The sequence below is a fragment of the Rattus norvegicus genome, chromosome 1 (assembly GCF_036323735.1).
Source record: "Rattus norvegicus strain BN/NHsdMcwi chromosome 1, GRCr8, whole genome shotgun sequence".
Taxonomy (NCBI): Eukaryota; Metazoa; Chordata; class Mammalia; order Rodentia; family Muridae; genus Rattus; species Rattus norvegicus.
In genome coordinates, this window is record NC_086019.1 from 239,321,789 (window position 1) to 239,336,976 (window position 15,188).

At 41.0% G+C, this 15,188-nt stretch overlaps 1 protein-coding gene across 19 annotated transcripts in view; it reads right to left on the reverse strand.

Moving 5' to 3' along the window:
• Asah2 (N-acylsphingosine amidohydrolase 2) overlaps positions 1-15,188 on the reverse strand; it is a 107,605-nt gene that overhangs the window by 42,795 nt on the left and 49,622 nt on the right. For all 19 annotated transcript variants that reach the window (XM_039107021.2, XM_039106988.2, XM_006231263.3 and 16 more), the window contains 2 exons: positions 14,067-14,194; positions 12,774-12,851 (listed from right to left, as the gene is read on the reverse strand). In XM_039107021.2, the coding sequence (XP_038962949.1) occupies positions 12,774-12,851; positions 14,067-14,194 (206 nt within the window). The remainder of the gene's footprint in view (positions 1-12,773; positions 12,852-14,066; positions 14,195-15,188) is intronic.

The window sequence follows — 15,188 nt, forward strand, 5'->3', positions numbered from 1 at the left end:
ACTATACCTTTTCTTCATCCTCAAAAATCCTGTCCAAGAAATGCCTTTGCAGTATGATATTAAGAAGATGCTTTGGTGGTGGATTCTGTCCTTCTGGTATGACCAAGAAATCAACAAAAGAAAATGTGGAAGCTGTCTTTGGAATGGTGTTCTTTGGAAATTCAGAGCAACTAGGAACTGAAGAAATATGGAGGAAAACAACAGTGTTCCCACTTTCTTGAATCTATTTCTTGGAAGGAAGTGTAATGAATGATGTCTTGAGATGAGTAAGAGTCAGAAAGGGAACATTCTGCTCCATTTACAGCAGGAACATAAGGAAGGGAAACGATACAGAGTACTCTTCAGTAATGTATAGTTAGAGCTTTAAGGTTAGACATGCCCTTGGAATTTCAACTTCAAGTCTTCCCTTGGGTTCCAACTTCTAGGAAATAGCTGAAAGAAGTCTTTGGCAAATGCAAATTTGTTGAAGAATTGTTATCACAATGATGAGACAAATATATTCCCATATAATGTGATGATTACATTTGAATTGCAAGATACGAGGAACAGTATCCTTCCAGGTTCCATCTGTGCCCCAGAGTTAACCCTGTGCCACAGCTCTCCAGACCCAAATCCTATCCAGAGAAAGCTAGTCTCCCAGGAGTGCTGACACACCTAAGATCACAGGTTCACAGGCTCACAGGAAGGACAGGCTCCAGTCAGAGACAGCAAGATCAACTAACATCAGAGATAACCAGATGGCTAGGGAAGCAAGTGCAAAAACAACAGAAACCAAGGCTACTTGGCATCATCACAACCCAGTTCTCCTGTTACAGCAAATCCTGGATAACTCAACACACTGTAAAAGTAAAATTTGTACTTTAAGTTACATCTCATGATGATGATAGAGGACTATAAGAAGGACATAAATAATTACTTAAAGAAATACAGGAGAACACAGGTAAACAGGTAGAAGCACTTAAAGAAGAAACACAAAAATCCCTTAAAGAATTACAGGAAAACACAACCAAATAGATGAAGGAAGTGAACAAAAGCTCCAGGATCTAAAAATGAAAATGAAGAAATAATGAAGAAATCACAAAGGGAGACAACCCTGGAGAGAGAAAACCTAAAAATGAGATCAAAAGTCATAGATGCAAGCATCACCAACAGAGTGCAAGAGATAGAAGAGAGAATCTCAGGGGCAGAAGATACCATAGAAAACATCGACACAACAGTCAAAGAAAATGCAAAATGCAAGAAGCTCCTAACCCAAAACATCTAAGAAATCCAGGACACAATGAGAAGATCAATCCTAAGGATAGTAGGTATAGAAGAGAGCAAAGACTCCCAAAGGACCAGTAAATATCTTCAACAAAATCATAAAAGAAAACTTCCCTAACCTAAAGAAAGCGATGCCCATAAACATCCAAGAAGCCAACAGAACCCCAAATAGACTAGACCAGAAAGGAAACTCCTCCCATCAAAATACCAAATACACAAAACAAAGAAAGAATATTAGAAGCACTAAGGGAAAAGAGTAAAGTAACATATAAAGGCAGACCTATCAGAATTACACCAGACTTCTCAACAGAGACTCTAAAAGTCAGAAGATCCTGGGCAGATATCATACACACCCTAAGAGAACACAAATGCCAGCCAGTTTACTATACCCAGCAAAACTCTCAATTAACATAGATGGAGAAACCAAGATTTTCCATGACAAAAACAATTTTACACAATATCATCCCATAAATCCAGCCCTACAGAGGATAATAGAAAGAAAACTCCAACACATTAAGGAAAACTACACTAGAAAAAGCAAGAAAGTAATCTTCTTTCAACAAACCCAAAAGAAGATAACCACACAACATAATTCGACCTCTAATAACAAAAATAACAGGAAGTAACAATCACATTTCCTTAATATCTCTTGACATCAATGGACACAATTCCCCAATAAAAAGACATAGACTAACAGACTAGATATGTAAACAGGACCCAGGATTTTGCTGCATTCAGGAAATGCACCTCAGTGACAAAGACAGACACTATGGTCCCAAACTGGAATAGACATTCTAATATGGAATAAAATAGACTTTCAACCAAAAGTTAACAAAAGAGATAAGGAAGGACACTTCATACACAGCAAAAGAAAAATCTAGCAAGATGAACTCTTAATTCTGAACATTTGTGCTCCAAATGCAAGGGCATCCATATTCATAAACGAAATTTTACTAAAGCTCAAAGCATATATTGCACCTCACACATTAATAGTGGGAGACTTCAACACCCCATTATTAGCAATGGACAGATCATGGAAACAGAAACTAAACAGAGACACTTTGAAACTATCAGAAGTTATGAACCAAATGGATGTAACAGATATCTATAGAACACTTCATCCTAAAAGAATATACCTTCTTCTCAGCACCTCATGGTACCATCTCCAAAATTGGCCATATAATTGGTCACAAAACAGGCCTCAACAGATTCAAGAAGATCAAAATAATCCCATGCATCCGATCAGACACCATGGACTAAGACTGTTCTTCAATAACAACAAAAATGACAGAAAGTCCACATACATGGAAGTTAAACAATGTTCTACTCAATGATAACTTGGTCAAGGAAGAAATAAAGAAAGAAATTTAATAAAAATGAAACTTAATAAAAATTTGTATACCCAAACTTATAGGATACAATGAAAGCAGTGATAAGAGGAGATCTCATAGCTCTGAGTGCCTCCAAAAAGAAACTGGAGAGAGCATACACTAGCAGCTTGACAGCACATCTAAAAGCTCTAGAACAAAAAGAAGCAAATACACCCAAGAGGAGTAAATGGCAGGAAATAATCAAACTCAGGGCTGAAATCAACCAAGTAGAAACAAAGAGAACTACACAAAAACATCAACAAAACCAGGAGCTGGTTCTTTGAGAAAGTCAACAAAATAGATAAAGCCTTAGCCAGACTAACCAGAAGGCACAGAGACAGTATCCAAATTAACAAAACAGAAAAGAAAAGGGAGAGAAAACAACAGAATCTGAGGAAATTCTAAAGATCATCAGATCCTACTATAAAACCCTATACTCAAGAAAATTGGAAAAATCTGGATAAAATGGACAATTTTTTAGACAGATACCAGATACCAAAGTTAAATCAGGATCAGAAAAACCATCTAAACAGTCCCATAAACCCTAAAGAAATAGAAGCAGTCATTAAAAGTCTCCCAACCAAAAAAAGGTCAGCACCAGATGGGTTTAGTGCAGAATTCTATCAGACCTTCAAAGAAAACCTAATACCACTATTCATCAAACTATTCCACAAAATGGAAACAGAAGGAACACTAAGCAATTCATTCTGTGAAGCCACAGTTACACTGATACTAAAACCAAACAAAGACCCAACAAAGAAAGAGAACTTCAGACCAATTTCCCTTATGAATATTGATGCAAAAATACTCAATAAAATTCTCACAAACCAAATCCAAGAACACATCAAAACAATCGTCCATCATGATCACATAGCCTTCCTCCCAGGGATGCAGGGATGGTTCAATATCATCAACGTAATCCACTCAAAACAAACTCAAAGAAAAAAAACCACATGATCATTTCATTAGATGCTGAAAAAGCATTTGACAAAATTCAACACCCCTTCATATTAAAAGTCTTGGAAAGATCAAGAATTCAAGACCCATATCTAAACATAGTAAAAGCAATATACCGCAAACCAGTAGCCAACATCAAACTAATGGAGAGAAACTTGAAGCAATCCCACTAAAATCAGGGACTAGACAAGGCTGCCCACTCTCTCCCTACTTATTCAATATAGTGCTTGAAGTCCTAGCCAGAGCAATCAGACAATGAAAGGAGGTCAAAGAGACACAAATTGGAAAGGAAGAAGTCAAAACATCACTATTTGCAGATAGTGATAGTGTACTTAAGTGACTCCAAAAATTCCACCAGAGAACTCCTAAACTTGATAAACAACTTCAACAAAGTGGCTGAATATAAAATTAACTCAAACAAATCAGTAGCCTTCCTCTACTCAAAGGATAAAAAGGCTGAAAATTTTTCAGGGAAATGACACCCTTCACAATAGTCCCAAATAATACAAAATACCTTGGTGTGACTCTAACCAAGTAAGTGAAACATCTGTATGACAAGAACTTCAAGTCTCTGAAAAAAGAAATTGGAGAAGATCTTAGAAGATGTCAAGATCTCCCATGTACATGAATTGGTAGGATTAATATAGTAAAAATGGCCATCTTGCCCAAAGCAATCTACAGATTCAATGCAATCCCCATCAAAATTCCAATCCGATTCTTCATAGAGTTAGAAAGAGCAATTTGCAAATTTATTTGGAATAACAAAAAACCCAGGATAGTGAAAACTATTCTCAACAATAAAAGAACTTCTAGGGGAATCACCATCCCTGATCTCAAGCTATATTACAGAGCAATCATGATAAAATCCGGAGGGTATTGGTACAGAGACAGGCAGATTGATCAGTGGAATAGAAGTGAAGACCCAGAAATAAACCCACACACCAATGGTCACTTGATCTTTGACAAAGGAGTAGAAAAAACACAGCATTCTCAACAAATGGTGCTGCTTCAACTGGAGGTCAGCATGTAGAAGGATGCAAATCAATCCATCCTTATTGCCCTGTACAAAGCTTAAGTCCAAATGGATTGAGGAACTCCATATCAAACCAGATACATTTAAACTAATAGAAGAGAAAGTGGGGAAGAGTCTCGAACACCTGGGCACAGGGAAAATTTTCCTGAACAGAACACCAATGGCTTATGCTCTAAGATCAAGAATTGACAAATGGGATCTCATAAAATTGCAAAGCTTCTGTAAAGCAAAGGACACTGTCATTAGGATAAAATGGCAACCAACAGATTGGGAAAAGATCTTTACCAATCCTACATCTGATAGAGGGCTAATATCAAATATATACAAAAACTCAAGAAGTTAGACTCCAGAGGACCAAATAATCCTATTAAAAATTTGGGTACAGGGGTTGGGGATTTAGCTCAGTGGTAGAGCGCTTGCCTAGCAAGTTCAAGGCCCTGGGTTCGGTCCCCAGCTCCAAAAAAAAGAAAGAAAGAGAAAAAATTTGGGTACAGAGCTAAACAAAGAATTATCAACTGAGGAATACCAAGTGATTGAGAAACACCTAAAGAAATGTTCAACATTCTTTGTCATCAGAGAAGTGCAAATCAAATTAACCCTGAGATTCCAGCTCATACCAGTCAGAACGGCTAAGATCAAAAATTTAGGTGACAGCAGGCGCTGGCTTGGATGTGGAGAAAGAGGAATACTCCTGAATTGTTGGTGGGATTGCAAGCTGGTACAACCACTCTGGAAACCAGTCTGGCAATTCCTCAGAAAATTGGACCTGAGGACCCAGCTAGACCACTCCGCGGCATATACACAACAGACGCTCTAACATATAACAAGGACACATGTTCCACTATGTTTATAGCAGTCTTATTTATAATGGCCAGAAGCTGGAAAGAACCCAGATGCCCTTCAATAGAGCAGTGGATACAGAGAATGTGGCACATCTACACAATGGAGTACTACTCAACTATTAAAAACAATGACTTCACGAAATTCTTAGGCAAATGGACGGAACTAGAAAATATCCTGAGTGAGGTAACCCAGTCACAAAAGAACATACATGATATGTACTCAATGATAAGCAGATATAGTCCAAAAGTTCAGAATACCTAAGATACAATTCAAAGACCACATGAAGCTCAAGAAGAAGGAAGACCAAAGTGTGGATGCTTCAGTCCTCCTTAGAAGGAGGAACAAAATACTCACAGGAGGAAACACTGAGACAAAGTGTGGAGCAGAGACTGAAGGAAAGGCCATCCTGAGACTGTTCCCCCTGGGGATCCAGCCCACATGCAGTCACCAAACCCAGACACTACTGTGGATGCCAAGAAGTGATTGCTGACACAAGCCCGATATAGCTTTTTCCTGAGAGGCTCTGCCAGAGTCTGACAAATACAGAGGGGGATGCTTGCAGCCAACCAATGGACTGAGCACAGCGTCTCCAATGGAGGAGTTAGAGAAAGGACTGATGGAGCTGAAGGGGTTTGCAACCCCATAGGAAGAACAACAATATCAACCAACCAGACTCAACAGAGCTCCCAGGGACTAATCCACCAACCAAAGAGTACACATGGGACCCATGGCTCCAGCCACATATGTAGCAGATCATGGCCTTTTTTGACATCAATGGGCGAAGAAGCCCTTGTTTCTGGGAAGGCTTGCTGCCCTGGTGCAGGGAAATGCCAGGGTGAGGAGGCAGGAGTGGGTGGGTGAGTGGGTGGGTGGGTGGGTGGGTGGGTGGGTGGGTAGGTGGTAGAGCATCCTAATAGAAGCAGGGGAAGGGAAAATGCGATAGGGCGGGTTCCAGAGGGGAAACCTAGAAAGCACATAACATTTGAAATACAAATAAATAAAATATCCAATTAAAAAAAGGATTGTAAAATATGATAAAATGTATTCTCTTATGAACATTATATATATATACATATATATGAATACTATGAAAAATTCTACCTGATAATATAAAAACACTAATGCTAAAACATATTCAAAAGTTATTGCTTAATTAAAAATAAGTAAAGCTTTATAGATAATAAAATCTCACCTTATATATTAACAAATTAGCAAAAGTTTAAATGACTATGCCACAAAATGTTTATGAAAGTTAAGTCTAATCCTCAAGATTAACAGATGATTTTTGTTTAATTTTTTCCTTTAAGGTTCATAATTTGAATACTACAGTGAGAAAGTCTTTTAAATAACAAGAAACTGAGGTCAGCTCTGGGACGATGTCACTGCTAAAATCACAGGACCAGGGCAAGGGAAGTATACCCTGATCTTTAAGGGGGAACTGGCAAGGTCTTGTGAGACAAGAGATACTGTCACCTGAGTGGCATCACTGAGAACTACAATCTGCCATGTAAAGGCAGCTTTTAAATCTCCCCCAGTTCAAAAGTGAGAGACGAGACGGGAGTAAAACACTGAAGGCAAGGAACAAGTCACACTCAGTAGGAGGCACACTTAAGTCCGGCTGCAGAACGATCAATTCCTATGATAAGTCTAACCCCACCATGGGATGCTGGCGTGGTCAGGTTTACAACCAAGATGGACAAGGTTTAGAAGCAGCACCCGCGAGCAAAATCACAAAGGAAGGTTGAAAAAAATGATTTTTCAAAAACACATTGAGATCTCTGCCCTGCTGAATTGATTCTATTTAATAAAACTGTACAGACTTTGAGACAAAAAACATAGAAGATACGAAGAGGGTCGCCACAAAACAGAGCAAGCGCCAAGCTGTTCAACCTCCTCGGTGTGAGAGCGAGCACGGTCCATATTTTTCATGGTATTTGAACATTTTAGTGCTTGCTGAGTGAAATCAGGTAAGCACCCCCCTTACCACATGTTTTTTCATTCACCCTTATTTTTTTTACAATTACTTTTGTATGGGAAGATTAACTCTTAACCACAATGGGCTTATGGTAAGATAATTGTGTGATTAATATTTTTAATTTTTCCTGCCTACTTTTCTAAATTATTCATATTTCTTATAGTGAAAATATTTTATTTGCATATTGAAAAACAAAATTTGTCTGTTGGGGGGGGGGACGATCCTACAGATTTCTTCTGGCTAGGAACTTTCTCGGCCCTCGATAATTAGCTAAGTTCAAGATCTTCTGTCCTCTGGTTTTTATGGTTTTGATTTCCGAACACATTTTGTTATCAGTCAAAGGTCATTAATCTGGCATGTGAAAGTCCTTATGAAGCACCTTCTCATTCTGAGAAGGTGCAGCAGACCTGACAGCAGACACACAGTCACCTTGACTTCACCTGAGAAGAAAAAGGCAGAGAAGAAAGAACAGGGCAGACAGCCAGTGCTGGCTTTCTGAGCTACTCAGAAAGGAGCAGGACAGGAAAGACCAGCAGGGACAGAGATCACAGCTTCCCAGAGCAGGGCTAGCACTGGTAGGGAAGATAAGGATGGGGTGAATTGGAGGGGCGGAGACAAAAACAAAGACCATTTAGTAGACTAGACAGGGCATGGTGGGTGCCTACAATCCTAGCACTGGGAAGCCTGAGCCAAGAAGAGCACACCTTTGAGGACTGGGCTACACATGAGACCCTGCTTCAATACTTTAAAAATGGTTTCTTGAAAAGCTGCCACTGAAATTTTAGCATTTGTTATTTGAGTAATGTCAGGTGAACTGAGGGGAAAGCATACAGGATAGCAAAGATGAAGCCATTGAGAGTAACCAGGCACTACGACTTTGGTCAAGATCCACACAAGCGCATCCTGTTATATACGTGTGTGTGTGTGTGTGTGTGTGTGTGTGTGTGTGTGTGTGTGTGTGACATATGTATATGTGTGTATATATGTATGAAGGTATGTGTGTATGCATGCGTGTATGTGTATGTGTTTGAATACCTATAAGACCATGTCATTTGTGTGTTTCCACACATTGGACTTTGGGAGGTTCCTACACAAATTATTGTGAGAGTTTTCACTCATCAGTGGTACTCTTGTTGTTTTTAAAATGTTCCTTCAAAGGGCACCTTGCAGGGCCCCTTTTATAAGAATTAAAGGGTTTGTAAAATATAAACTAGAAGGCAAGGGAAACAGTCACTGACAGGGGGAAAAGGGGGAAGGGTTGGGGGAATAGGAAAGAAAATGGGGCTAGCAAAGGGGAGGGGGCTAAGGAAGAAGGTGAGGGCTAGGAAAGAGAAGGAGAGAGGAGGAGAGAGGGAGAGAAGGGCACGGGGAGGAGGAAGGAAGAGGGAAAGAGTTCACTGTGCTACTGTAATGTGAAGGAAGGCAAGACCAAGCCTGATCAGTTGTGCCCCGCCTGGGGGAAGAAGCCCGAGGTTTCCCGGCTGCCATGCTGGGACTTGGCCCTTTCGCTCTGCAGAACTGGCACTCAGGTTATCTGCCCTTGAAAGGTTGTTTTGCTTTGTTTGAAAGAAAGAAAGCACTCGGCTTTTCTTCCTAACATGTCCTGATATCAGTCATGTTTCTTGCGCTGCATGACAGACAGACACGACTTCCAGAGTCTGCCAAGGCGATCTTAAGTATGCTGCACAGCTTACATTTCAAGTCATGGTTCAGAAGGCCCCAGAACATGCTCTCTCTGTCTGGAGTAAAATCACATAATGCTTTTGCTTAGTGGCATGGAGGGTGGGAGGTGTACAGAAAGATAGAAATATTACTGACATGGACAGCCAGAGCAATGGAGGCTGACAGGTACAGATGATGGTGTGGCTTGTGGCCCAATCTGACTTGTGTAACTTAGTTCTGTTATTCAGGTCCCCACTCGTTTTTGGTTTTTTTTTTCTTTTCTTTTCTTTTATTGGATATTTTTCTTTACTTACATTTCAAATGTTATCCCCTTTCCCAGCTTCTGCTCCAAAAACCTCCATCCCATTCCCCCTTCCCCTTCTTCTATAAGGGGGCTCCCCATACCCACCCACTCCTTCCCACCTCCCCGCCCTGGCATTCCCCTACACTGGGGCATCAAACCTCCATAGGACCAAGGGCTTTTCCTCCCATTGATGCCTGACAAGGCCATTCTCTGGTACATATGTGGCTGGAGCCATAGGTCCCCCCTGTATACTCTTTGGTTGGTGGTTTAGTCCCTGGGAGATCTAGGTGAGGTCTAGTTGGCTGATACTGTTGTTTTTCCTATGAGGGCTCCTGTAACCACTCCTCCTAACTCTTCAACAGTCCCCACTCCTGACCTCAGATTAAAATACTTTAAGGATTTTCTATTCTCCTGGTCCAACCTAAAATTTCTCCTTGTTTTGTTGCTATTTTGTTTAGTTTTGTTCTTTAGAAACAAAGTCTCACTATGTAGACCAGGCTGGATGAAACCTCTGGACTGCTTCCTGCGTGCTAAATGGACGGTATGCGACACCACCCTGGGCAAGATAAAAACCATTCCTTTGTATCTAATCTGTGAGTGTCTCATACAGCCTGCCCCTTTGTCCTCTGCTCTCTAGATACCCTGATATCCTATCAGTTGTTCAAATGGAACATCATGTGCTTCTCCATGTACACCGAATGGAATGTTCCTCTCATCCCCCATTTCGCCAGTTAATAGTCTTCAGCTTTCAGCTCCATTCATTTCCTCAGGGAAATATTTTCTGATCTTTTCTACAAAATCCTTTAATATAGCCCTGTACCCATTCCTTTCTAAACACATAACCCACTTATACTTTAACTATGTAATTTCTAGCATTTAGCCCAATTATTTTATGTAGATCTTATGCTAATTAAATGCCTTCTGCTCCCATCAGTGGGCTACAGGTCCTACGAGAAGAGCGGCTCTGTCTATTTTGGCTCATTGCACGGGCAGCACAGCCCACAGTGTATATATTCCACAGACACTGGTAAGAGGGTAAGAACCTGCACTATGAAAGAGAAAACAGGATGTCTACAATTTGGGGACTGGGTCACCAAGAATGACTCCAAGGGACTGATTCAGGGAATCCAAACACAGGCATTAAACTCTAAGATATTTGGTTTCGATTTTTAAGGCCAAAGGATGAACCGTTCCTTCCTCATTTATAGGTGTCTAGTACAAATTCACCGACTAAAGAAACTAGGAAGGAAGGAATTATGGGAGGACGGTTTTGGCTATGACAAAGGGCAAAGCACTTCGTCTCTGTTCCCCAGCTGGAGGCCGCACCAGTCAATTTCCATTTTTTAAAATAATTTCCAAACTCCTCCCACTTTGGGATTCTGCATGACATCAGGGACCAGCAGGTGATGGCTATGTTGCTTGGCAGCCCAGACATTCTATTTTTAATGTCCATGTATGTTTGTGTGTGTGTGTATACCAGGTACAAATGAGTGTCTGCATAAGCCAAAAGAGGGAGAAAAGGGTACCAGATTCCCTGTAGCTGAAGGCAGATGCAGTACACATGTGATGGGGGACTGGGAACAGAACTTGGAACCTCTAGAATCATTTCTCCAGTTTCATGGCTCAGAATTACTTCATGTTTTGGATCATTTTTAATGCATTCAAAGAACAGTTATTATGTATAGCAAGAGGCTAGGGCAGTTGCATCAAGGAGAGCATGCTAGGAACAGCCAAAACAATAGCAAGTTACTGCAGGCACAGCACACCGAGAAGCTCTGCTAATAATCTTGACACTTGGCCCCGAGACTTCCAGATCTGCAGCACAGTGATGTGCACACAGCGCAGAACAGCTTGGACACAAAACTGACTGTGTTAATGGCCTGATGCCATTGTCAAATGATTCAAAACTGGTACGAGGGAACTGTAAATGGCTTTAATCATTCAGCCTACAGCTAAAAAGAAAGAGTAAGGGCGGCAAGGCCCCTTGCCCACCATTTGTGGGTTACTCTGTAAACTAACTGAAGATGTATGTTCCTCGCCTGATAATAGTTCATACTAATGTGCTCTACAAACTGGAACTTGAGGCCCACTTCCTTTCCACACCTTATCCTGGACACACACTCTAGCCCAGCTCACAGTTTTTAAGCCTCCTAGGGAAATGCTTGACTTCTTCCAAGTCCAATGGTCTCGAAATAAGTTGGTACTATATTTCCCAATGTCTTACAACATTAATTAGCACAGTTCATGAATTCATTCATCGTTCACTAATAAACATAACAGTTCTGTCGATCATCTCATTTGTTTTAAGGATATTTGTCTAGCTTATCTTCCATGGAGTCTATTGAAGGACTCACATCACCCCATAGTATGCATAAGATAAGACAGTCCCATACAGTCTTGATCCCTATAGTCGCATAGCTGAGAAGATGAGAGGCCAGAGGGAACCCAAGACATTTGAATGAAGCACCAAGCATTCTCAGAAACGTTCTGAGGGCATTTTGTATCACTTTTAAAAGTCCAAAGGTCAGGGTGTCTATACCAATGCTAGCCATCCACACAGTTCCTAGACTAGTTCAATCTCTTGAAGAGAACCAAGTCTGTACCCTCCTTCCTGGTGTCCCTATCAGAGACTTGTGTCAAAGTCTGTACTAAGATGCAGTTTTGAACTTTTCTCCATTCTTGGATGATGCCAGCGCAACTTCTGTACCTAGTAGGCATTGTTCTGCATCAAACATCATCCGTAGGAAACACATCAGAGAAGTTCACATACTAAATCGTGATAAAGTGACAGGCAATAGCATTTGCTATCTTGCTAGCTGTGGTAACACACAGCAGCACGAGGTAAGGCTGAGGCAAGACAATAGCTAATTTATGTTCAACCTGGGCTACACAACAAGGTCCAGCCAGCCTGAACTATATGATAAGATCCTGTCTCAAAACCTTAAAGGCTAGGGATGCAGCTTAGTGGTAGAGTACTGGCTAATGTGCATAAGACTCGAGGCTCTGTCCCTAGCACCACGAAATCAAAACAAAACAACTCTACTGGGTCTTTAAATTATGTGCCAGATGTAAACGTCTAAAATCCCTCACTTTTGCTCGCCTTATATTAATTAATTTACATGTGAACTGCTCAGCTGTTAGAGGCTAAGAACCATGTCCAAGCTCTCGTGGTGGGATCCAGTTATGTCTGATGCCAAGGCTAGACTTCTAACCACATAACATAACATCATTCTCTGCACTTAATGGCACTTGTCTAGTCTCTTTTTGCTCTCCTTAGAATTATTAAAAGACACTAACTAATATAGGGGAAGGGAGGGAGGGAGGAAGAGAGAGAGAGAGAGTAAAAAAAGGAAAGAAATGCAAAACCTGATAAGGCCCAAGTCTTCTCCATTCAAATCCACCAGTTTCAAGACGACCATTTCCTTGTCCGTGTCGGAAGAATACCTGTCAGCAAAATGAAGAAACTCTGTCAGTTTATATTAGAGACTGATCCGAATGTAGTCCAAACATTAGAAGCAGACACAAAAACTAACAAAACAGAAGTGGGGGAGATGGCTCAGAGGATAAAGGCACTAACCGGGCAAGCCCCACAACATGACTTTCATCTCCAGAGCTCATGTAAAGTGAAAGGGGGAGCCAGCTCCCAGAAGTTGTTCTCTGACTGCTACATATGTGCTGTGGCATGAGTGCTCTCAAACACACATGCACACATGCATTCACACCTCAGTCCTCAGGTTACAATTATGATCAGTGACAGGGGCACTAGATGCACTAACTGAAGCTAAAATCCAGTTTCATATCATTGCATGTCACTATATAACATGGGTGGGTCTCTTACAAACAGGATTTGCATTTGAAATGTCCACTCACATCAGCTTTCAATAGAATCTCTTCAGAAGGACTCAAGAGAATGTAAACCACAGTTGGTCAAGACCTGAGGCTTCAGAACGCTCTGTCTTTTCAAGGGAAATGAGATTCTAACTCCTACAACCAAGTAGCTTTGCAAACTATGCGAATGTAAGCTGTCACGCAGTAGACCAGAGCTGTGAGCTCTAAGCACCCTGTTAGCTGTCACAGAACCCACGTATGTCTCATCATCATTCACAAGCCTGGCTCATCGCTTTAAAAAAAACAAAGCCCTCGTCCCCACCGGCTGCTCCATTTACTTATGACGGTTGCTATATCTGGCTCTGGCTTCAAGAATCTCTCTCATCCTCCCTTGCTCAATTCAGGTAGACTAACTACGCTGATGCTTCCAGACCACAGATAATGAGATAAGGTAGAGAAAACCTTGCTCATTCAATGGTATGCTTTGACGTTCACATCTCCGCTTCGTAGAGAGAGAGAAACGGAGACCCAACAAATTGAGATGAGAAGTCCTGAAAAGCTACACATAGAAAATAAAAGATTTCAGCGGCAACTACAGTCATTCAACTTCCATGTGGTTTCCCACAGACAACGGTGTGCAGAGACGGTGAAAAGACTTGATTTCTGGGTCTACGTTCACTTCTGGTTTCTTCTTGCCTGAGATAAACGTGTTAAGGTTGTGTTCTTTAGTACCCTCCTGGGATCCCACTATACCCAACAATTTACCAACGCTGGCCTTGGACTTTGGTTGCTGTTACATAAAGATACAAGTGCCATTATCTTCCCACTTACCTTGCTCTCTCCGAAGGTGGATTCTGAAGGTAAGAGGAGGGACTGCGGTTGATCTGCACATTAGCAACATTTCCTTTGTTGATAAGGACTTTGCCCGGTTTAAGATTTGTGTGTGCTATATCAATGCTCTGAAGTTAAAAAAGAGAGTTGTAAGTTTACGCATCTTTGTGGAGATGCTGAGTAATACAAACAGAAGCCCTGACACAGCTGAGTCCCTAAGGTGCTCTCTCTCTCCTTCTGAGGGAGGACATTATAGCACCCTTCCGCCTTCACACCCACTATCATTTCCTGTCGATTGTCAACACCCATTGTTTCTAAGGTGCCCTGACTATAGCATAACAGCGGGAGAATGACAGGACCAGTATCATTCTGGAGGTAAATAGAAGTGGCCTTCATAGTTGAAGTGTTGTGAGTAAGGATGTTTCATGCTTATTAACCACACCCGAAAGAGTCCCATGTCTTGGGCTCTGTGGACTGCTAGGTCATGAACAGTTTGACATTTTTGGTGGCCCAAATAGGACACTGGATAATGTTTATTTTCAAATGTCATACAAGTAGCCAACTTTCCCATCAGCCCCATCATCTTCTTTGTTTTCAAACATTTCTAACGAAAGCCATGAGGAAGGGGATATTTTTATCGCAGCTTAATACATATTAACTTATGCATTCTAAGACAAAAGTTTTTTTTAATATAAGTATAGTATACTAGGCTCTTACTAAGGTATGTAGTGTGTATTTCCCAATCTACTGAGTTCTTTTATAATTAATATTCCTTATAATCCATGACATTTATTTCATAGACCTTTAACACATTGCTAAACACAGGATAAAAGTGTTATAAAAAAATCCAGCCTTTGCCACCTGTGTGCTAATTGAAATCTCAAAAATTATTATGCTGTTTAACTTACAGAAAAGTCATATATTTGCAACTAACCATGGGAGGTGATGCTCTGGGTCAAGTGCTCTAGCCACAAGGAGAAAATGGCCATTCACAGCCTGGATGACGAAGCCCTAACTTAGCACATGGCATTTCCTGCATGCCGCTCCTTGCCCCTACAGCACCTCCTTTCCCTCCCCATAAAAACCCTGACACAGCTGAGTCTCTAAGTTGCTCTCTCTCCT